The following is a 23911-nucleotide window of genomic DNA, read 5'->3' as shown; positions in this document are numbered from 1 at the left end:
AAGAGTGAAAATAAAAGAAATAAAGTGAGTAGCAGAAAAGGTTTTCAGTTCCTCCTTTTCTTCTCTCTTTCCCAGATTACTTCAGTCCATGTCTCTATGCTACGTCAGTGTGTGCGTGTGTTAGTGTGTGTGTGTGTGTGTGTGTGTGCCTCCAGGCAGCATTAGCAACCACTAAGAGCCAGCTGTGCCCTCCTGTATCTCATTCTCCCCATCTCTCCTCCACCCACTTCTCTCTTTAAAACGGTGATTTTCTTCCATTGCAGTTTGAACCAAATATTCCAGGTGCTATTTCTCTCCTCTTTCTTCTTCTTCCTGATATACAGAACAGTAAAGTCTGTGGACAGGATTAAAGATTATGAATTTACTGTATGCTTGTCACATCCACCTTCAATTTCAGATGTGGGGCTGTGGAAAATATCTGCTCAGTTTGTTACCCTGCTGGAATTTGATATTTCAAAGTCTGTGTGTTTCTTACATAGTAAAATAAATTGTGTTTTATTAGCTGTAATATGAAGTGCATTTACCTCAAGCTTTGACAGTCATCTCCTGGTGCTTCTGGACACATCCTCAGTGCTGTTCTTACAGACTCATCAGATTCATCATCAGGTGTTTCGGGTCCTCTCGCTGTCATTTTCCTCCCCCTTGGCGATCCAGCTGAGGCTGATCTGACCTCAGCTTGCTTCCAGGTGGCCACATTTCCAATTCCTCACAGCTGTCCTCTTTAAAAGCCACATCCATCTTGAGGTTTTTTTTTCTGCCTCTTAAAGGGTGAGCAATCGCCACATCATACTTATAAACTTTTTTTTGTCAAAGGTCACATTTAAGCGATCATCCTGCGGGACTTTGAGCTCCAGATGGATCACTTACAGTAAATTGGCAGTCTCAGATACAAAGACTGTGTCTGGTGATGGCTCTAATGTAATTGGAGATGTTTTGTATGTTCTCCAAATTATCAAAAGCAGATGCCATTTCTTGAAATTAGGGGACACATCCTCACATCTTATGTCTCTTTCCTGCATAACAGGATTTTGCATATTTTCTTCCTTGAGCCTTTGTTCTGCATGAAGTGGATTTTTCTTACCCTGACAACGTGATCAATAGCAACAAAATAGAAAGTAAACTTGAGTTTGAATCATGACTGGACTTGATAATTGCTTCTCTTTTAATTTATTGATGCTTTTATACAAGGCCAGAACGTGATATCTACTTATTTAATTCACTTTTACTTTGTTGTTGCTGTCTTTTCTTTTACTACTTTTTATTTATTGCTTAAAAAAGTGAAAGAAAACCAAAGCAGATATCACTCATGATAACATTAAATATAATTATCACATTGGGATTTTTTTTTTAAATTCCACACAACACACTGTTGCCGCTCAAGTGACTCTTCTGATTTTTACTTGCCTCAGAAGTTACTCAGTTTCCTAAACGTGTTGGAGGCAGTTGAGTCAAACCCTCCTCAGACTCAAGGTAGCACGAGTCATTCGGTTCTCTGTAACTTGCAGATGTCTAGCATTGTAGAGAGAAACCTCCTTTTGCAGAAATGAGGTCGAGCTTGACACGCACCACGTCCTACAGGGGTTAAAGAGTAAACTCTGGCGTCCTACAACCGGCCTCCTGTGTAACCAGAGCAGACAGTGTCACAGAAAACAATGGAGAGCTGCTTTGTTCATTCGGAAACAGAGAGCAGAGAGAGGGGATTATTTCTAAAATAGCTCTGTGTTTGTCTTAGACAGAGACTGGTTAATGTCACACTGGACTGAATCTACCTTACCCACACACACATACACACACATACAAGGACACACACATTCTCTCACACACACACACAAATACACAGAAAAAAAACACTGAACGCACACAGACAAACACACTGAAATACACGCAAGTACAACCTTATAAGCTCACATACACGTACAGAAACACATGATGTCTTAAACTCAGACATTGAGCTGTCACTTTAGCATACACTCTTACACACACTCCCTTACACACACTGTAGATTGCTGTAGAGGGTGACAGCATGAAAGAGATAATGCAGCACACACGGGAAGCTGCTTTGGTGTGTGTGTGTAGAAAAATGTGAGTGATCTAAGACCAGGCATTAGTGTTTCTGATAAAGTGAGGGGCCTTAAGTGGTTTTAGGAAGGAGAGAGCCCCTGCGTGTGTGTGTGTTCGTCTGGGTGTGTGTGTGCCGGGGTTGGGGTCAGGTGCCTGGTGCGTTTGTGTGTATCTGCTTACTGTCTGCCTTGTCGCCACGGCGATGACATCATGGCACACGACCGCCAAACAACGGAAAGAATTCCTCCCGTCTTCTTTATAGACGGAGAGCGAGAGGAGGTGTAGAGATAGAGAGGGAGTGACAGAGGATGTGGGGAGGGGTGTGGGGGTGGGTGGGGTGAAGAGAAAGAGATGAGAAAGACAGGGTGGGCGAGAGATGCTGATAGCGAATAGGTGGGAGAGAGAAGTTGTGTCGATTTTGTCAGCTTTTTTTTATTTAGGCTTAGTCTTGTGTCAAATGTTTTTTCATATTTAGTCAACCTCATCTTGTTTGTTTGAGTCCGAAAGGCGGAAAGTCAAAGTATTGGCGCTTTTCCACTACACAGTTCCAGCACGACTCGCCTCGACTCGGTACGGTTCCAGGACAGACCTTTTCCATTACAAAAAACTACCTACTCAACGTGGGCGGGGTCGTCATAGCACGGCTCCGCGAAACTGCCGTGACTTCGTTTTATACGCGACACAAAACACATAAACAATGGAGGACATTGAGGCAGTGGTTTACTTGCTGCTGTATGAGGCTTTTTGTCACAAAGCAAGAAAATTGAGCCGTATGGCTGTTACTATGGTAACGCTGCTGCCGGTATTTAAAAATGCTGGACGGCTCATGACTCTTACAGCGACAACTCTTCTGACCAATCAGCGGCCAGCAGTGTGTCGACGTCACATTTTAGTACCGACTCGGCTCGCTTGGAACCTCACCAGAGCAGGTACTAAAAAAGTACCAGGTACCAGGTACTTTCCCTAGTGGAAACGCAAAAAGAACCGAGGCGAGTCGAGGCGAGTCGTGCTGGAACTGTGTGGTGGAAAAGTGCCATATGGAGGAGGTTGGGATGGTGGTCCCATCCAACTTTCTTGCTAACTTTCTAGCGTCCTAGTTGCCCAATTTTAACCATGTTTTACTACATATTTGCCACAACTATGAACCTAACCTAACCTGAACCATTATTGCAACAAGTCCTCCACATTAAATGACTAAATGGGTCGTTTGACAGTGTTTTTCTAATCTGGCACCCTTATTGGCAGTAATCAGTAGGACATAATTTGTCTGTGTTTTCCCAAACCGTTAATCACTGTGAACAAAATAATAATGTTTTATGAAATGACAACACTGTGGTTAAAGGCCTGGTCAGGTTTAGGCACAAAAACCACTTGGTAAGGTGTCAAAAAAGATGATGGTTTGTGTGAAAATGATCACTTTAAGGTTAGAGAAACATGTGGTGTAGATTAAAAGTTACTATGTCCTTAAATTAAGCCGACCTTCGTCGTCATGGCTACAATAATAAATACGTGGGTTAAGGTTATGGGGATGATCGTAGTTACAGTTTCATGGGAAACAAACAGCGATCTTCTGTGACACAGTCAATCAACAGTAGACTTGCCTTGTTCACATCAAAGCAATGAATCAAATACGTGGGGTTATCTGATTGGCCGGGGGATGTATTACTCGTGATAAAAGTTCAAAGAGACAGATTTCTTGCTGGAACTCTCTCGTAGGGACCCCTGCTGGTCTCAATGAAATAAACGATGACGCTGCATGTTTTGATGGAGTTCTGCCGCCTGTCTGAATACGAACTAACAACTGATGCTAAGGCTGAACAGTAGAAGAACAAAGTGACTCATAAACTTCATCTTCACAAAATCTAGAGACAAAGATATCACCATACTAAACAAACTGATTGACACACTATTTCTGAGATGTGCAATAAATCATTTAATTCAAAAGATGTCGCCGAAATATGGAAATATATAACGCTGATGGTTGTTATTCTGTGCTTACTGATAGTAGACTCTCCTTTATCCTTTTGTGCCCTCCATATTGCTACAGAAAGGGAACACTTGAAAGGAAAGTTGGAGATCTGAAGCTGCGTGTCCACTGGGAACCTTTCTTCCTCACAGTGCTGGCTTTGCTGTCTTTGTTACGTTCAGTGGTAAGGACACATTGCCAGCAGTGCTGAGAGAGTACTATGTTTTTAAGTGCCCTTTGACAGTAGAATTATCTAAAGATTTAGCAAAAGAGCACTGCACTTGAAACACTTTTTAATGATCACATAGCAACAGCAGTAGCCACAACCAGCACTCGTGTGTTTAGCTCTGTAGGCTGAGAAGGCCAAAGTGGAGAGTGTTTTATGTGTGTGTATAAATGTGTTTTTGCATGTGTATGTTAGACAGAGATGAAGGGAGAGCCCTAGCGAGGCCCAGAATGAGACAAGTGCATCTGGAATAAATATCATTTTATCACCGGGGTTTATAAGCGCCATGTGCTGGCAGGTAACTCTCAGATATGGTATAAAACTCGACGCACTGTTAGCTTTAACAAGACTAATATTCCATTAGCCATACTTTGTGTGTGTGAGAGTTTGAGAGAGAGAGAGTGTGTGTGTGTGTGTGTGTGTAAAAGCATTTTTACAAAAAACAAAGGAAAAGACTGTGACACCGTTCCAGTGTCTCACAATCTGGAAGAAGTGAAATGTTCCTTCTAATGGCATGAATGAAGTTTAAAAGTCTGTAAACTGGTCAACACATCGATTAAGCGGAAGGACATTCTGGATTTTAATGTCTAGGGATTTGTAAAAACTGACAGTCAGTTTATACGGCCAACATGTAAAAAACACACTTCCCTCAGATTGTACAATAGTAGAGTTAAAAGCCTTAAACATTGTGTTAAGCCCCCGAATAACATGTTATGGGCACAACATATTGTCATGTTTGTATAAGATAAAAAACATAAAGTCTTTCAGGACTTTGGAGGCTTCTATCTATCAATGAATTAATACCTCCATGTTACTAATAGCATTGGGTATTGAACCTCAGTACTGATTTTGGTACTGATTCAAAGGTTTCTACTAATATTCAGCTTTTGGGGCATCTTGGTCTAAGTTGAAACACTGGAATGCTCCTTAATGTTGTTTGTCTTTGGCATTGTTAAAATAAACTTCTTTCTTTTAAATTTGGTCATTTCTCTCCAGATAACTTTAAATATATTTCTGATTTGAAAATATCATATACATTTTAGATAAAGTCCTTTATTTATCACCACTGAACATCTGACAGTGGCCAGACTTGCTCAGGGAATCGATCTACCAACCCCAGTCTCAACCCCTCCAAACTCCCACGGCTGTCAGATTGCTGCAGTGGAGATGCATGATGGGATGCTTGTTCACTGACAGAATGGTCAGTGAGGTTGACCAAAGAATCTGTGGTTCTTCACACAGTCCAAACATGTAATCTGTCTTCATTTAGACACTCTCATCACTGCATTCCTCACTGCACCACTGTATCTGTGTATGTGCGAGACAGAGCTAGAGAAAGGAAGTATCATTGTGTTATAAGAAAGAAAATTAACAAAAAATATAAATTTGTCTTAGCATCAGTGGGTGTCTGTATTGTTGGGTGTATCTGGATAATTGTATGTTTTTATCATAGACTGTATATAAGAAATGGACGTAACATCCGTGACGTCACCCATTGGTTTGTGGACTGCTGCTCGGAGGCCAATAGTATCGGATCTGAGCAGCACCAGCTTGAAAATTTCAGGTGCATGCTGGGTAAAAAAAACACGGATTCTACTTATATGGGCATCAGGAGGAGCATGAGGCGCCCTCCTGAACCTGTGAACCAATCAACCTGTCAATAGCCACGCCCTAATGCATACCCTGCTTTATCGTCAAATATAAAATCAGGGAGGCCAAAATGTCCCAAATGAACATCATACTGCATTGAAGAAGGCTTTAAACTAGCGATTGAGACCATAAACACATTTTGAAAACGTTTACTGAGGTTAGAAATCAAGTGAGAAGTTGGTGAATTCTCCATTGACTTGTATAAAGACAGAAGTCCTTTTGACACCAAAACGGTCGCCCCCTGGTGGCCTTTTGATAGAATGCAGTTTTAAGTTACTTCCGCATTGGCCTCATTTCAGAGGACCGGAACTCCCCGCCTGGTTTTTATGTATGTATCTTCACACACACATATAAGTAGGATTGATACGTTAAGCAGAGGAAAGGGTGAATTTAACATTTTGGTCATGAAACTGAAGCTTTATTCATTTCCGTTGCCGAAGATCACTTTGGTATTAGTATCAGCTGAATGCAAATATATGTAGAGGAGAGATTCAGAGAGACAGATGAAAGGGGAAGATATTTATTTGCTCATATGCAACTTAGCATCTCTGTGTGTTTGTGTGATTGCGTGTGGCCAATCTTCGAGCCCCATGAGATTATGGGGGAAAAAACAGTATGATTTAGATTCTCTCTGGAAACGGGCAGAATTCCGAGAATTCAGAGCTCTGGGTGTCCTCGGAGGCGGCTCGGCTAGATCCAGGGTTGATGGGATGGATGGGATGCGGCTTGTAGCTTCCCAACCACATGGAATGCTATTTGTCAGCCTGATTATCCAGGCCAGGGACAGAGATAGGGAGAGACAAGAGATGTGGAGGAATACGACTAGAGAATAGTGTGGAAGGCAGGTATATATGTGTAGTTAAATAAAGTTGAGTCAGGTGGCCTCCTGAATCTTTTCTTCAGCAGGAAGTTGTAGGCCGTGGGCCGCCACTTTGGCAACGCACACTTAGCTGAAGTGTCCATGAATGACACACTGACTTACTGCCAGCTCCCTGCTCTGTTACTGTAATGGAGTCTCCCTGTCAGTTATTTATCATTAGAAAGAGATTAGTGTAAGTCTTCCTGCAGATATGTTGAAATAAGGTCTGCAATCTTTGTTTTTTTAACATTATTCATATGCAATCCTTGCTTTTATGGATAGAAAACAGTGTTGAGAGATAAGAAATGAGGAAGAGAGTGAAAGGTTGAAGATATGTAGGAATCAACCCAGCCCTGATCAAACCAGGACCATGCTGATGACATCGTATGCGTCATACTCAACCACCAGGAAGACCCATCTTTGTGTAAAATACGCCAATTTTATCCTCCTAAATTCTCTGATTTAGGAGTTTCCCCCACTTGTTGACATGCCATTGGTTCACCATAAACTAAAAAGTTAAGGTCGGTTAACCCAAATTGCTATTTAGCCATGCAGACAATTTTGGTTTTATTTGTCCAGATTTTAAGATATCCCTCTCTTGAGTTTTTCTCCTTCCACCCTAATGACAGGAAGATGAGCGGAATGTCGATTGTGGTGCTTGGACCATTGTAAAATGACATCTAAAAATTAAGCAGTGACGTTTCTTTCCATAAACAGGATCCCTGAGTCCATAGAGAAACAGATAGTTCACAGCTGGGCAAATTTAAACAAAAACTTTCCAAAGGGATTAACTGGAATAAAAAGAAAAATACAAACTTTGTCTTTCATAGCAGTGTGAGAAAGCAAAAGCTGAACCTGCATTCACCAGCGTCTGTACAGCTGTCAAATTCAAGCACTTTACCCTCTCTGCAATTAATGTCATCAGATTCAAGATTCAAGATACAAGATTCAAGATTCAAGACAACTTTATTAATCCCTTGGAGGGCAATTCATTTGACAGCTCGCACCACAACATAACAACATACTCAACATAAATAACAAGATAGAAAACACAGAAGTAAGAGGAAGAGTTGGCAGCTGTGTGCAAAAGTGCAAATGCAAAAGTGCAAGAATCAATGTGCAAAGTCAGCAGGTCCTATAGTAAAAAAGTAAAAAAGCACCACAGTATCCAGCTGCACACTGCAGTGTACAACATCAGCAAGTGTAGCTTTAATTAATATGAAAGTAACTAAGTTGTTAGTTTCTAAAAGTCTTGCTAAAGAAATTGACTTTTTTTGTCCGTGCAGACAAGAGGCGCTCCTGGCAGCTATAAGTGAGAAAGATGCCAACATCGCCCTGCTGGAGCTCTCCTCGTCCAAGAAGAAGAAAACCCAGGAAGAAGTGGCAGCTCTGAAGAGGGAGAAGGACGGTCTGGTTCATCAGCTCAAACAGCAGGTAGGCTTATTCAGACCAAATCACACACACACACACACACAACAGACTTTGGCATCCAGGTGGACACCGGGAAAGCTTTTTACTCTGTTATTTAAATGAGAGAAGAGTACAGAGATGGACGTGAAAGACAGAGAAGTGGGAAGTGTGGGGGGCTTAAAGCCAATGATGATGATAAAGTTTATGATTGTGGTAAGAGAAGAGTGTGAAAAAGTGGAGAAAGGAGCAATAAAAAAAAGAGGGAGATCACAGGTGAGGCCCACATTGACGAGGGGAGCAAAGAAAACAAGAGAGGCAAAAGAGAAAGTGAGTCCAGATGTGTGTCCGCAGTCCTCTAACCGCTAAGGGTAAATTTAGGATGAATCTACCCCTCCTGAACTCACCACACTAACACACACAGAGTTCAACCCCTCTACAAATCTCCGGTGACAACACTTTCATATGAATTTTGTATTTATTTAAATTTGCTCTCCGCAGATCCACGACGACACATACATACACACACACACACACACACACACACACACACACACACACACACACACACACACACACACCTCACACTCAGCTGGTATGGCACATGTTTATAGAGTTTAGCACACAAACGCACACCGATATGTACACACTCATCCAGGCCAAAAACAAGGATATAAACATGACCAAATGCCTCTGTGGTTCCACACAGAGGCCTATTCACACACACACACACACACACACACACACAGAGACACACACTCACACACAGTAAAGGTTCTCGTGGGTCTAGTGAATTAACCAACCCCTTAGTGGATGACCCAACTGGGAGTTTGGTGAATTTCTTCCTCACTGTTCTTTCTTCTGTACTTCTCTCCATCTCTCTATATCTGCTTCTTCTTTTTATTTAATATATTTATTAATTGAACGCTCATATTAAGGGTAGTTTATATGGTTTTTTAGTTATAAATAATGAGAATATCAAGAGTCTAAGTCATGTGACTCAAGCTTATGGGGCAGTCTGTTTAGCCTCTAAGCCACTTTGCTACATAAGTCTTTATTTCTGCATGCAAGGCGCCAACATACACACATACACACCAAATACCAAACACACTGACACAGTGATAAGACCTAATATATCAAAAGCCAAGGCGAGATCAGAGAGCTTCATATTCGCTTTAATTTCCCTTGATTCGAACTGTGAAATTAAACTGTTACTCAGAAATAACAATGGAGTCTTCATTCTCAGAAGCGCCTCAATAGATAAGATGTTTTTTTTAAAGAAATCTCTCTCTTTTGTGGCGAAATATTTCCAGTTATTGAATATTGCCAAAAATCCACTTAATGGATACAGAAAGGCTCAAAGGATTCAATAAGATAAAATGTTGCACCCACACGAAAGGGAAAAATCGTGTGTGTGCATGTTTAAGAGAGAAGCTGGGAGGGGCTGGAGGGGGGGGGGGGGGGGGGGGGGGCTGTGTCAAATGAAGTCATTATAACGTGCATCACTCTCCTCTCTCTTCCTTCCTCATCCCTACACCTCTCTCTCTCTCCCACCATCCTATTTGAAGTCTTTTATGACACCTCAGGGTCTCGAAGGTGGTTACTGACAACACAGAGACTCTACTGTGCTGGTGTGTGTGTGTGTGTGTGTGTGTGTGTGTGTGTGTGTGTGTGTGTGTGTGTGTGTGTGTGTGTGTGTCTGTGTTTAAGGTGTACGCGGTTTTGCTCCCCTCTTGGTCTCTCTGTCTCTCTCTCTCCCTCTCTCTCGCTCTCACTGTCTCTGTCTCTCTCTCTCTCTCTCTCTCTCTCTCTCTCTCCCTCTCTCTCTCTCTCTCTCGCTCTCTCTGTCTCTCTCCCTCTCTCTCGCTCTCTCTCTCTCTCTCTGTCTCTGTCTCTCTCTCTCTCCGTCTCTCTCTCTCTCTCCCTCTCTCTCTCTCTCCCCCTCTCTCTCTCTCCCTCTCTCTCCCTCTCTCTGTGGTGTCATAATGTTCAGTCCCTGAATGATGGATAACAGCCGAGACTTCCTCAATATTCCTGTCCGTGTGTGTGTGTGTTTGCAGTGTATGAGCTGAGGCTGGTATAGTATTTTTAGCTCACTCCTTTAAAGTGTCTCACACACACACACACACACACACACACACACACACACACACACACACACACACTAATAACCTCCCTGACAGATGGACAGAAACAAGTGTAAATCATTGATGCACAAACAATTTACTCATTTGCAGTTTAGATCATCAACTTGATGAGCTGTAAACTTGTTTGCTCTAAAGACAAATATAGCATGTGTAAACACAAAGCAGTATGTTTTCTGTGTGTCTAGTGTAAAACAAGTGTTCAGAGGTCAGAGACAGTGTGAATTGAACAGATGGAAGTTTTGGAGTAGGCTATATTCAGACGATTCAATCAAAGTGTATTAACCAGCATAAATGATTACCATTCAGTTCTCTGGACATTCTTACTGTACAGGATCCTGTTCTGGACAAAAATATGTCATTTAAATGCTAGTGAAGAGAACAAAATGCTATAATTGGATGATCAAGACAAGATCTTTTGTAATTTCTTGTATAATCAGAGATATAAAACATATTTTAATCATTTTCTTGGTCTTGAGAAGCTGCAGCGTTTATGAATTGACCCGCTGTAGTCTGTACTGTACATTTACTGCCAGATTGACAACTTACTGCTAACCCTGCTCGTATTCTCCGTCACTTTCGTGCTGCTTACTCTCTCGACTTGCTCAGCCACACACTCCCTATGCACCCACATTACACACTGCCTTATCCCTGAAGGGAGCTACACCACTCTTATAACAGTACTTTTCACATAGATGTCCTTTTGAAGAATGATTCTGGGATTTTAATGCACTAGTTGATGATTGAAAACAATTCCTCAATAACGTAGGGTGTTATCGTGCTCGCACAGTGTGTGAGTGGAAGTCATTAGTAACCCGTTGATAGTACAATAATGAGAAATTTATGCAGTTGTGCTCATAATGCAAAATGAATATAAGGGAACCACTGGGATACATTTTAGAAGCTGCCTTTTGCAGATGTTACCAACAATTATCAATTACTGCTGCGACTCATAGAAAACTCATAGATTTTTGTGCATCATTCAGCAAAATTTTTTATTTATTTTAACTAAGTTCATTTTGCAGCAATGACAAAGCAGAAACGAGCACTTTTAACCAGAGAAAATCTGATAAATAGATGGATATGCAATGGAAATAGACACAGGACAGAAAAGAAGAATTTGTGTGTGTGTATAGTAAACACACAAAACACACCTGTGTATGTTAAAGTTTACGTGTGTGTCCCTGAAATGTTTCCTGCATTTTGCCCTTTGACCCCCCAGCCGCGGGGAAGCCAGGAGGTTGTAGATCAACACAATCTCAGCTCTCTTCACCTGCTTCTCCTCCTTTTCTTTCTCACAGTCTCCTTCCTCTTCACTTACAAGTTTCTCAGAGACTGAGACAAAACCGGAAATTTGAGAGAGACAAACAGAGAAAGACAGAAGTGGAGGAGGGAAGTGAGGGATACGCTGCTCTTTCTCTAGAGACACATGTGGTTAACATTTACAGGTTGTGTAAGGAGTGTGTGTGGCCGTGGCCTTGGCCATTATTCTGTACCTGTGTGGCTAAGGCCTGGCTGCAATATGGGCAGTTTGAAGGTTTTCCTTTCTATATTAGTGGCTTTGGATACTATCAAGCCTATAAGATGATGGAAAAAAAACATATCGGTTAAATTAACAGTTAATCACAAACCCAAAAAGGGACCAAAAGAATGGTCGGAACACCTTCCACTCCCACTTTAAACCTCTCAAGTATTTGAATCCTGTGAAAATGATTGCTTGACTTTGTGAATTATGAAGCAGCATGTAAGAGTGTGTTCTAGCTAAGATGTGCACAAGCTGCTTGTAACCCAGAATAGGAAAAAATGGGTTTTCACCAAGCGGGGAGTTCCGGTCCTCTGAAATGAGGCCAACGCGGAAGTAACTTAAAACTGCATTCTATCAAAATGCCACCAGGGGGCGACCGTTTTGGTGTCAAAAGGACTTCCGTCTCTATACAAGTCAATGGAGAATTCACCAACTTCTCACTTGATTTCTAACCTCAGTAAACGTTTTCAAAATGTGTTTATGGTCTCAATCGCTAGTTTAAAGCCTTCTTCAATGCAGTATGATGTTCATTTGGGACATTTTGGCCTCCCTGATTTTATATTTGACGATAAAGCAGGGTATGCATTAGGGCGTGGCTACGTCGTGATTGACAGGTTGATTGGTTCACAGGTTCAGGAGGGCGCCTCATGCTCCTCCTGATGCCCATATAAGTAGAATCCCTGTTTTTATTTTTCCCATCATGCACCTGAGATTTTCAAGGTGGTGCTGCTCAGATCCGATACTATTGGTTACCGAGCAGCAGTCCACAAACCAATGGGTGACGTCACGGATGTTACATCCATTTTATATACAGTCTATGGTTATCACTTGTTCAGAATGGATGGAAGGATATGTTATTTTCATTCATATGTAACTAGATGTAAAGGACATTTTGTAGTTTTAAGGGCAAAAATAAACATGTTGAAGTCCTTTCATCTTCAGAACCGGTATTCACATGTGCATGAAAGACTAAACACTTAAGTTATGGTGCAGTGCGTCCTCACTTTTTAATAAATATAATTTAGTTCTCAGTTGTCATAGTGTAACATTATCTACTGCCCTCTGTCTCTCAGTTGTCTCTCTTTACAGACTTAACCATTCATCATTATTTGTTTATATTCATTGTGAACATCTCATCTTACCGACAAAAGTGGAAAAATGTAGCTCTAATCTAATTTATTCATCCGTAGAGACTTATCACAATGAAATAATTCCCCTTCACTCGCTTTTCATTGTCATTTGTAATTTTCTACTTATCAACAACTTTCTCGTCTTGACAGAGAAAGACGGGGGAAAAACTAATCTAATTTTTTTATTATGATGAAATAGTTCTTGTCCAACCATGACTCAGCAACTTTCCATTATTGATAATTGCACAGATATCAACAAGGATCTCCTTTCACCACTAGAGAGAAAGACGAAACAATAATCTAATCTATTATTCCCCGGAGCCTTATCACAATGAAATGATTTTCTTACAAGCGTGACTCAGCAGTTTTCTTTTCACTTCTCTCCATGTTCATTTGTTTCTCATTCTGTCCGTTGTCAGCGGGTTACAGCAGACCCGCAGGAAGGATGGATGGATGGAGGGAGGGGAAGGGAGGGGAGGTGGAGTGGAGAAGAAGAAGAAGGGAGCAGCAAGGGGGGGGAGGAGGAGGGAAATAATGGTGTGATGATTAGATTAAGTGAGAAAGAGAGAGCTGGCACAGAAACAAGTGAGCTGAGGTCAGCATTCCTGACAATTACAGAAAATGGGAAGATGTAAAGAAAGGCCAGAGATGAAAATCAGGATAAGACACAGAGAGGACTGGAGGAAAAAAAGGAGAGGTGTTAATTTATTAATTTCCTTCATTTTCTCCTCGCAGTACTCTTCCTTGTCTACTTTTCTTGCTTTCCCCTCATCCCCCCCCCCCCATTTTTGTCTCCTCTCCCTTTTTCTCTAATTCATGGTTTTAGGGGTTTTGGGTTCAGCAGTATTAGATATGAACGAGGGGCAGGCGAGAGAGTACAGAGAGACAGAGAGAGAGGAAGTGCTGCTGCCCGCTTCACTAATTCACTTCAAGCTGTGAATTGCAACATGAGATCATTTCTCTAGGCGTTAATTTTGACACATTTAAAATACCCAAAGGAACATCTTGCTAGTGTTGCCAATTTAGAGACTTCCTTGCTAAATTTGGTAACTTTTAAGACCCCCCCCCCCTAGACACATATCTAGCAAATGTTTTCAAACTCCTCTCTTTGGAGTCGTCAATATTTCTCAGTGAGTATGTGCTACTGTGGCTCTCTGGACTGGCTGTGTTCAGTGGGCGGGACAGACAGAGCAGCAGCTCATTCAGTGGACCAATCATCAGCCAGAGAGAGACATGAATGCAACGTGAAAAAGCTGTGAATGTGGCGTGCCTAACGACCAATATTCATCACCATTGTTTGACTGGGGAGCTCCTCCTTTGTTTTCATTTTAAATTATTTAACTTGACAATGAACTTTAACTGACAATGAAGGTATGATTTAAACTTATAGTTCACAAGAGTAACTTAACTTATTTTATTTATAGAAGTACAGTTAAATGCATATTGAGGCTATAGCCTGGCTGCTTGAAAAAAATAGCACATTTTTTCAAAATTTTGTATCTGTGTAATTACGTCATAATGTCACAAATTAGCACATTACATCATCTAGTGACATCTAGCAACTTTTCAAGGATTTTGGCTGTTTAACCTTTGTGTCATCCTCCCGGGTCAAATTGACCCCGTCTGTTTTCACTGTTCCTTCCTTCCTTTCTCCTTTCCTTCTTTCCTCTGTCCTTCTTTCCTTTCTCCCTCCCTCATTCATTACTTCTTTCCTCCGTCCTTCCTTCTTTCCTTCCTCCTTTCCTTCCTTCTTCCTCCCTTCCTTCCTCCTTTCCTTCCTCCTTCCTTCCATCTTCCTCCTTTCCTTCCTCCTTTCCTTCCTTCTTCCTCTCTTCCTTCCTCCTTTCACCATTTCTTCCACCCTACCATCCTTCCTTCCTTCCTCTCTTTCTTCCTTCCTCCCTCCTTTCCTTCCTTCTTCCTCCCTTCCTTTCCTCCTTTCCTTCCTTCTTCCTCCCTTCCTTCCTCCGTCCCTTCCTTCGTTCTTACTCCCTTCCTTCCTTGACTCGAGGACAACAGGAGGGTTAAACTGAAAATATATGGCACCGCTGCACCGTAGGCTACTTGTAACCTGTGCATAAGCGAATGCGAGGACTGTAGTCTGTTCATTTGGAAGAACAGAGCATTGTCAACATTTTCAATATGCATATCAGCAGTGCAAATATCCACGAAACAGACTCTGTGCTAAGTATTTTCTTGTAGAAGCTAGTTGAGCTACTGTAGCTGGAGAGCTAATCGCCAACAGTACTATGCATAATTCCTTGCAATAGTTTTACTGAAGCGGGAATTGGTAAGCTTGTGAGCTTGGTCAGTAACAGAACAAGTTCAAGGGGTTCACATCTGACTAAGCCTTTCTCATATGTGTTTCAGATATCAGAGTACTGTTGAAATAAGTATAAAATGTAAAGGGCAAAAAGAGCAATGGGGGGAAAACACGGAGAAAAAACCACGATCAAAAATGTTGATACAGTGAAATAAAAAGACAACAGAAACCAGTGAACAAGAAGGGAAACAATGAGAAGAGGAGAGTAGAGGGGAGGATATGGAAATGAGGGCATGTTGTAGAGAGCAGGGAGGAAAAGAGCGGGAGAGAGAATTAGTCACGGATACAAGGGCATGTTAAGGAGCTCAAAAGTCAAGAGGGAGAGACGGAGAGAGAAAGAGGGGAAAAAATAAAATACTGTGTCTGAATAGAAGAGTAAGAGACTTTGAATCAATGTTTAAAAAAAAAATCCGGGATCATTAAAGAAAGAGTGAAGAAGAGAGACAAAGGAGGGAGAGTGTTAGGTACTTTTTGTTACAGGATTGGGAGACTTAATCATAGAAAGTAGTGTATGAGAGAGCTAAGAAATAAAGAAAGGAAGAGAAGGGGTGAACTTTGGGGATTATTGAGATTCATAAATCTCTAAGATGAGGAGAAAGAGAGAGGGGCACAAAGACAGACACAGTGTGTTTGCAGAAGGGTAGGGAGAGTTGGGCACAGAAAAGCCATGTTGGAAAGAGCAGTCATCAGGCGTCTCGACACAGCTTATCCTCTTCAACTTAACTCTGCAACATATCTCTCCTCCTTTGTTGTTCTTTCTTTCCCCCCCCCCCCCCCCCAAATCTTTCTCTTTCTATATTTAGGAGGAGCTAGATCATTTGTTCAGCTGTTCATTCATTATTCATTTCTTCATACATCCATCACTCAAAATCAAAGCCAAACACGCTGATGAAGAGAAAACATGTAGCGAAAAAAGGAGTGGGGTGTTTAAAGAATGACTCAGAGAACAGAAAATGATAAAGAAAGCAAGATATGGAGGGGATGAAAAGATGAGTGTGGCATGGAAGCAGAAGGAGGGGATGTGGCACGGGAAGAAATTGGCACCTCGGTCCGTGCTCAAGCAGCCCGGCTAGCTCAGTCGGTAGAGCATGAGACTCTTAATCTCAGGGTCGTGGGTTCGAGCCCCACGTTGGGCGCTCAGGTTTTGGAATCAAGACTCTAGCTCCCTATGAAATCAAATACCCTCAGCAGCAAGTCTTTACTGCTTACAGCAAGCAGTACTGCGTATGTTGACCAAGACTTAAGTGGTCTGATTACAAGTAGACAGCGCTAAATACAAGTGTAAATCACACCTAAGATGCATTGCAATCTGATTACTCAAACCACTTGCTGAGGTAGTTTGGAGGCATTTGACCACATATCTTTTGTAGTGTAAATGTTAATGCGTGATGATGCATTCTCAGCAAGGACGTAACAGGAAAATATGTCATCTATACGGGACATAGAATAGAATATCCTTTATTGTCATTGTACAACAGGTGTCACTACGAGATTGGTACGGGGTCTCTTCCCGTGGTGCAATAAAAGTCAAAATAAATATAAATATTATACATAAAAACAATGAAAATACTTTAGAAGCTATTTATACACACAAACACACATACACAGTCTATTGCGCATATTGCACTTGTGCCTATGTAACCTGAGGTAGGTGTTGAATACTGTAGTGTATACAAGGTGCTGAGTTGAGGTGCTGGGGGTGTGGGTGGGTGGTTAACTGTTCAGGAGCCTGATAGCCCAGGGATAGAAAGTGTTTCTGAGCCGGTTTGTGCGGCTCTTCAGGACCCTGTATCTTCTGATAGAGGGCAGAAGTTTGAAGAGGCCTTGGCCGGGGTGAGATGGGTCAGACAGGATCTCATGGCGGTTGTTTTGGTAAATGGTTGAAAGAATGGAGATGAGCCTATACAGTATGTATGATTGGAGTAATTTAAACAGTTGGAATCGCCCGTACATGTATATTCATTCTTGAAACAATTTCTTAGCTGTTGAACCCACACTAAGAACAAATCTGGCACTTGTCTGACTGACTTAATAACTTCCTTCTCATGGAAGTGATACAGGCAGCAATGAAATCTGGACACAGGTGCTCAGCTCGAGACTGCTTGAAACGCCTGATAAAGACAGGTGTGAACAGCAATTTGTATTAGCTGTCCACTTGTCATCGGATCACCTGAGAGGCATGTGAATGCCAGGTACAAACAAGACCAAACTATGGAGTGTCATAATAAATTACATTCTGGTACCCATCAGCAAAAAAGCAGGTCTAGTGGTTCAAACACGTCGCACATACTGTATGTTGTGTTCAGGCTGAACTGTCATTATGTTTATATGTCGTTACTGGCTGCAGCATTCTTTAGATATTAACTTTAAGGCATCGGGACAGAAGCTTTTTTAGAGTAGTATGTAGCCCGGCTAGCTCAGTCGGTAGAGCATGAGACTCTTAATCTCAGGGTCGTGGGTTCGAGCCCCACGTTGGGCGCTGGTGTTTTGAACAGTTGCTCCAAGTGTAACAACTATGAAGCAATATCTGACAACAGTCCAAAGCATCATTGAGTTAAATGTGGTAAAGTAAATGCTATACTGGGGAATTTTACAGATCCATCCTTAATTCTGCCTCCAAAAAGCATGTTTCGGTTCCCTTTTTAATAGCATAAGCAAACATTTGTGATCATACCAGATTACAAAATGAAAGAACACCCACCTCATAATTAAAAATGAGAAGAGCACAGAAAATCCAAATAGACTCAAATTATAGCTTGAGCAGGAAGAAATGTGTCAATACATGCAGTCCTCTGTCAGGAAACAGGTCATCTATGGTTCTTGTAGTTCATACATACACATATATTTCACTTGAAAGGAGCTCAATGATTTAAATGCTTTTATGTTTTATGAGGTTTAAACCAGCACATTCTTCTTTATCTAGTAACCTTTTACATAGGATATAGTTAGTCAGACACTCAGAAACCTGACCCTCTTCAGTAATGACTGATGTCAGTCTTTCAAGGTTACGTAGCCCGGCTAGCTCAGTCGGTAGAGCATGAGACTCTTAATCTCAGGGTCGTGGGTTCGAGCCCCACGTTGGGCGCTCAGCTTTTGGACTGTGGGTTCTGAACACTTAGAGATTAGGATTAGGATAGACACAGATTACAGAACACAAATGTAAATGTGTCAATACTATAGACTGTATATAAAATGGACGTAACATTCGGACATCACCCATTGGTTTGTGGACTGCTGCTTGGAAGTGAATAGTATCGGATCTGAGCAGCGCCATCTTGAAAATTTCAGGTGCATGCCGGGTTAAAAAAAACACAGATTCTACTTATATCGGCATCAGGAGGAGCAAGAGGCGCCCTCCTGAACCTGTGAACCAATCAACCTGTCAATCACGACGTAGCCACGCCCTAATGCATACCCTGCTTTATCGTCACATATAAAATCAGGGAGGCCAAAATGTCCCAAATGAACATCATACTGCATTGAAGAAGGCTTTAAACTAGCGATTGAGACCATAAACACATTTTGAAAACGTTTACTGAGGTTAGAAATCAAGTGAGAAGTTGGTGAATTCTCCATTGACTTGTATAGAGACGGAAGTCCTTTTGACACCAAAACGGTCGCCCCCTGGTGGCCTTTTGATAGAATGCAGTTTTAAATTACTTCCGCGTTCGCAGCATTTCAGAGGACCGGAGATCCCCGCCTGGTCAATACATGCTGTCGTCTGTCAGAAAACAGGTCATCTATGGTTCTTGTAGTTCATTCATACACATATATTTCACTTGAAAAGAGCTCAATGATTTAAATGCTTTTCTGTTTAATGAGGTTTAAACGAGCACATTCTTCTTTATCTAGTAACCTTTTACATAGGATATAGTTAGTCAGACTCAGGAACTTGACCCGCTTCCGTTATCACTGATGTCAGTCTGTCAAAGTAATGTAGCCCGGCTAGCTCAGTCGGTAGAGCATGAGACTCTTAATCTCAGGGTCGTGGGTTCGAGCCCCACGTTGGGCGCTCAGATTTTGGACTGTGGATTCTGAACACTTCGAGATTGGGATTAGGATTGATAGACACAGATTACAGAACACAACTGTAGATGTGCCAATACATGCAGTCCTCGGTCAGGAAACAGCATTTCATACATACACATATGTTTCACTTGTAAAGAACTTAATGGTCTAAATGCTTTTCTGTCTTATGAGGTTTAAACGAGCACATTCTTCTTTATCTAGTAACCTCTTATATAGGATATAGTTAGACACCAGAAACCTGACCCTCTTCACTTATGGTTGATGTTAGTCTTTTCAGATTTACGGGCTACCTCAGTCGGTAGAGCATGAGACTCTTAATCTCAGGGTCATGGGTTCGAGCCCCACAAGTGATGGAGTTTTGAACTGTGACCAGTTCTGAAATCATCACTCATAACATCTGTTGGAAGTGTGCATAATGGACACTGACTATAGAAGCACCAAGTCAGGCCTGTCATGAAAATCCCAGGACAGCTGTGGTTGTTGTAGAAGTTCACACAGTGTGTTTTATTAGAAAACTCTATGAGGTAAATTATATTACTTCTTATCATTATAACCTACCACAGTCTTCTTCATCAAGTTAGACCCAGAAACTTATTAATTTTTTATTTTAAGCCCGGCTAGCTCAGTCGGTAGAGCATGAGACTCTTAATCTCAGGGTCGTGGGTTCGAGCCCCACGTTGGGCGCTGGTGTTTTGTTACCCCTAGCGCCCAAAGTGTGACAACCATGAAGCAATGTCTGGCAATACTCCAAAGATGTGCAGGAGAGCTAGGATGAACATGTTAGGTGAAGGGATTTAAGACTTGGTCACACATGCTTTCTTTGTCCTGCAACATTATCTCACACACTAAATTGAAAAAGAGAGGAGAGGCATCATACACTGTGAGCTGAGTAATGCTGCATTGTGCAGTCTATTATATATGGCGCTTTTCCACTACACAGTTCCAGCACGACTCGGCTCGGCTCGCCTCGGTACGGTTCCAGAACAGACCTTCCATTACAAAAAAGTACCTACTCAACGTGGGCGGGGTCGTCATAGCACGGCTCCGTGAAACTGCCGTGACTTCGTTTTATACGCGACACAAAACACATAAACAATGGAGGACATTGAGGCAGTGGTGTACTTGCTGCTGTATGAGGCTTTTTGCCATATGGCTGTAACTATGGTAACGCCGTATAGCTGTAACTATGGTTGTAACGCTGCTGCCGGTATTTAAAAATGCCGGGTTTGATTCTTGTGTGGGACGGCTCATGACTCTTCCAGCGACAACTCTTCTGACCAATCAGTGGCCGGCAGTCTGTTGACGTCACATTTCGTATCGGCTCTGCTCGCTTGGAACCACACCAGAGCAGGTACTAAAAAAGTACCAGGTACCAGGTACTTTCCCTAGTGGAAACGCACAAAAAACCGAGGCGAGGCGAGCCGAGTCGTGCTGGAACTGTGTAGTGGAAAAGCGAGCAGGTTATTGAGACATAATGACATTTTCAACAAGGAGACATATCAGGACAATATTGGTTCTTTTTTTCTGACCACGCAAATTTGCATGTCAAAGTTAAACAAACTTGAACATTGACCTGCATACTGCATGTCACCTTACACCAGTGCAAATAAGGTTCTCAGCATAATATTAGTTCCAAAACGTTGGTAGTTGAAATAGATAGATATAGATGTAAACTTTATTGATCCCCTAGGGGAAATTTAGGGTCCAGCAGCTTAATACACAAAGACATCACACATAACATACACAAACAACATAAACAGGAATGTAAAAAGTCTGTAAATCTGTATAATTACAAATTAGGTAAGAATAAGAATATTAAGAACAATATACTAAATAATTAAATACTAAATACTAAATTAAAAAAACAAGGTCTGAGGCTGAGGCTGTGTGATAAAGTGCAAAAATAAAATAAAATACCATGATCTGTCACATTGTATGTTCATAGTGTAATTAGTTATATGTATGTTGACTTTATCTTAATATAAAAATGTGCCTCCAGCAGGGTTTTTTACTGTTCTGAGCCACAGTGAAATGATGAAATGATGAGGCTTTGTCGTCTTTGGTTGAACCTGAGAAAAGCTTTGACATAAACGTGGTTGAAAAAGTGAAATTGTGGAACAAATGGTCAATAGATAAAATGAACAGTGGCGGTTTACTTGCTGAAGGACGTTGTGGAGAGGAGAGGAAGAGATAAACAGATACAAATAAACATCACTCTCCAGCTGTCAGCGTGTGTGTGTGTGTGTGTGTGTGTGTGTGTGTGTGTGTGTGTGTGTGTGTGTGTTTGTGTTTGTAGGTGCAGCCGGGACTCGGTTCTGCACTTATGTGGTTTTAAGATGAACTGTTTACTTTCCATGTTTGTTTTAAATATATGTGTGTGTTTATTTTAAAACTGTCTTTAGAAAACAAGGAAATGAATAATGTGTGTGTGCACGCAGGGGGGAGGCTGTCTTCAACTTGACTTATGTACACACACATACACACGTTTATATGTTCCCACAAACACACACACACACAGACACACCAAGGGAAACATTTATTTTGCGCCACTATCTCTTGCTCATACATAGACACACACACACTGAAAAAGGCAGTCTTTCATTTAGCTTTCAAACAAACATATGCAAGTTGGCATTCACATATTTCTTTCTGTTTCTGTCAAACACACACACGCGAAACCTCAGTCTGGCCTGCCTAAGCCCCTGTTCCTTGCAGGGCTCAGTGAGAGACTAAAGGGATTTAGATTGTACAAGACTGACAGATGTAGACTGACTCCCTCCCTCCCTCCTTCCCTCCCTCCCTCCCTCTCTTTCTCTCTCTTTCTTTCTCACTCCTTCACTCTTTCCCGGCCTACTGTAAAGCGTGAAGTATAACATGTGGAGGAGGAGGAGGAGGAGGAGCGGGGGGAAAGGAGAAAGAGGAGCGAGGGAGGGGGAGAGATGAGAGTGATTGAGGAAAGGACAGGAGAGGAAATGGAAAAGACAAAAGTCAACAGACTGTTATTGCATGTTTGTACAATAATGTGCTTCTGGACTGGAAGAGTGTTTATTGCAGTTTGTGATTGCATGCAGTGATTTACAGTAGAGTTCTGCATTCGTGTGTGTGTGTGTGTGTGTGTGTGTGTGTGTGTGTGTGTGTGTGTGTGTGTGTGTGTGTGTGTGTGTGTGTGTGTGTGTGTGTGTGTGTGTGTGTGTGTGTGTAGGTGTGTGTGTAGCCTAATATTTGTCTCTCCTCGAGTGGCAAGTTAACAAGCCCGTTATTTTTCTGCACCAGTTAACAAGCCACACAACAGGTGGCATGTCAAAGGCCTGTGAGCGTGTATGTGTGTTTGTGTGTATGTGTGTGTGTGTGTTTGTGTGTATGTGTGTGCGCAGTTCAGAATGTGAAAAATACCATATACATGTTATCTGAACTTACAAACAGATAGGCAAACAATTGTTAATTTCAATTCTTGACTTTCTTTGTCTCTCTCTCTCTCTCTATCTCACACACACACACACACACACACACACACACACACACACATGCACAGAGTGTGTGTCATTAAAGGCAATGCTCATGGCAGTCGTCCAAAACTCTCCTCTCTTCCACCTGAAGGAATTTGAGGCGAGAGCTTTCCTCTTTTGACCTGCACTCACTGCCTGTGTCGTTTCTAAAAACTAATTCCATGATTGTTTGTGACTCTCTCTTTTTTATTCTGCAGACTCAAAACAGGATGAAGCTGATGGCGGACAATTACGAGGACGACCACCTGAAAGTTACTTCTCCAAACTCAGAGCAACCCAACAATCACAAGCCCTCCCCAGACCAGGTGAGTCCACTACACATGACTGAGAGCCTTCACCTAGGGATAAACTTCCAAATCAGGTCGTGGAGCCCTTTAACCTGATATATCACAACTCTATGGTGGATGAGAGCATGAGAGCAAAATAACATTTCTAGACCTGCCTGTTAATGTATTCATAAAAATCTCTCAGGCCAAATCTCCGTCTTTGGATGTAACATCACTTGCGACTTTAAATTTTTACCAGCTAATATTTAAAAAACAGTTTCCAACATTTCTGTACTTGATATATCTGTCTACAACTAACTTCCTGCTTTCTCTGAACTCACGCTGCCGTTGGACTGAACTAACCAATAGGACGATGAGGAGGGCATTTGGGCCTAGCCAACCATATGCCTTCTTTCTCTCCCTCAGTTTGCCGTTTTGTACAGAAGGGTGAGCGTCTTTTTTATCTGGATCCGATCACGTTTGGATGTGCTCATCGTGTCGTTCGTCTTCAGTCTTTCTTACATCTTTCTCATCCGTGAGCTTGTGATCTGGTTCTAGTTGTGATTCAGCCTCCTTTTTTTGCCTCATTTGTTCAGTTTTCTTCCAGTCTGTCATTATCATTCAGTCTTGAAACTCTTCTTTTTCCCTGCGATTTATCTTTCGTCCTCTCTTAATTTTCCTTTTTTAAACTACATTTCTCATGCTCTAAAGTGAATGGCTGCCTTTGATTTTTCTTCCTTTTTGTGGCGCAAAAAAATGAAAATGAGCTCCATTTACTACCTAAACAGAGGTAGTAAATGACTTTACTACTAAAGTAAT

The 23911-nt window shown here is 41.8% G+C and overlaps 1 protein-coding gene across 2 annotated transcripts in view; it reads left to right on the top strand.

Annotated features, from left to right (window-relative positions):
- Positions 1–23911, top strand: part of LOC134004736 (ELKS/Rab6-interacting/CAST family member 1-like) — a 150521-nt gene that overhangs the window by 98281 nt on the left and 28329 nt on the right. For both annotated transcript variants that reach the window (XM_062444113.1, XM_062444112.1), the window contains 2 exons: positions 8049–8196; positions 23024–23131. In XM_062444113.1, the coding sequence (XP_062300097.1) occupies positions 8049–8196; positions 23024–23131 (256 nt within the window). The remainder of the gene's footprint in view (positions 1–8048; positions 8197–23023; positions 23132–23911) is intronic.

This window comes from Scomber scombrus, chromosome 22, assembly GCF_963691925.1.
Source record: "Scomber scombrus chromosome 22, fScoSco1.1, whole genome shotgun sequence".
NCBI lineage: Eukaryota > Metazoa > Chordata > Actinopteri > Scombriformes > Scombridae > Scomber > Scomber scombrus.
Note: the sequence above shows the minus strand (reverse complement) of the source record. Positions and strands in the feature narration are given on the sequence as shown.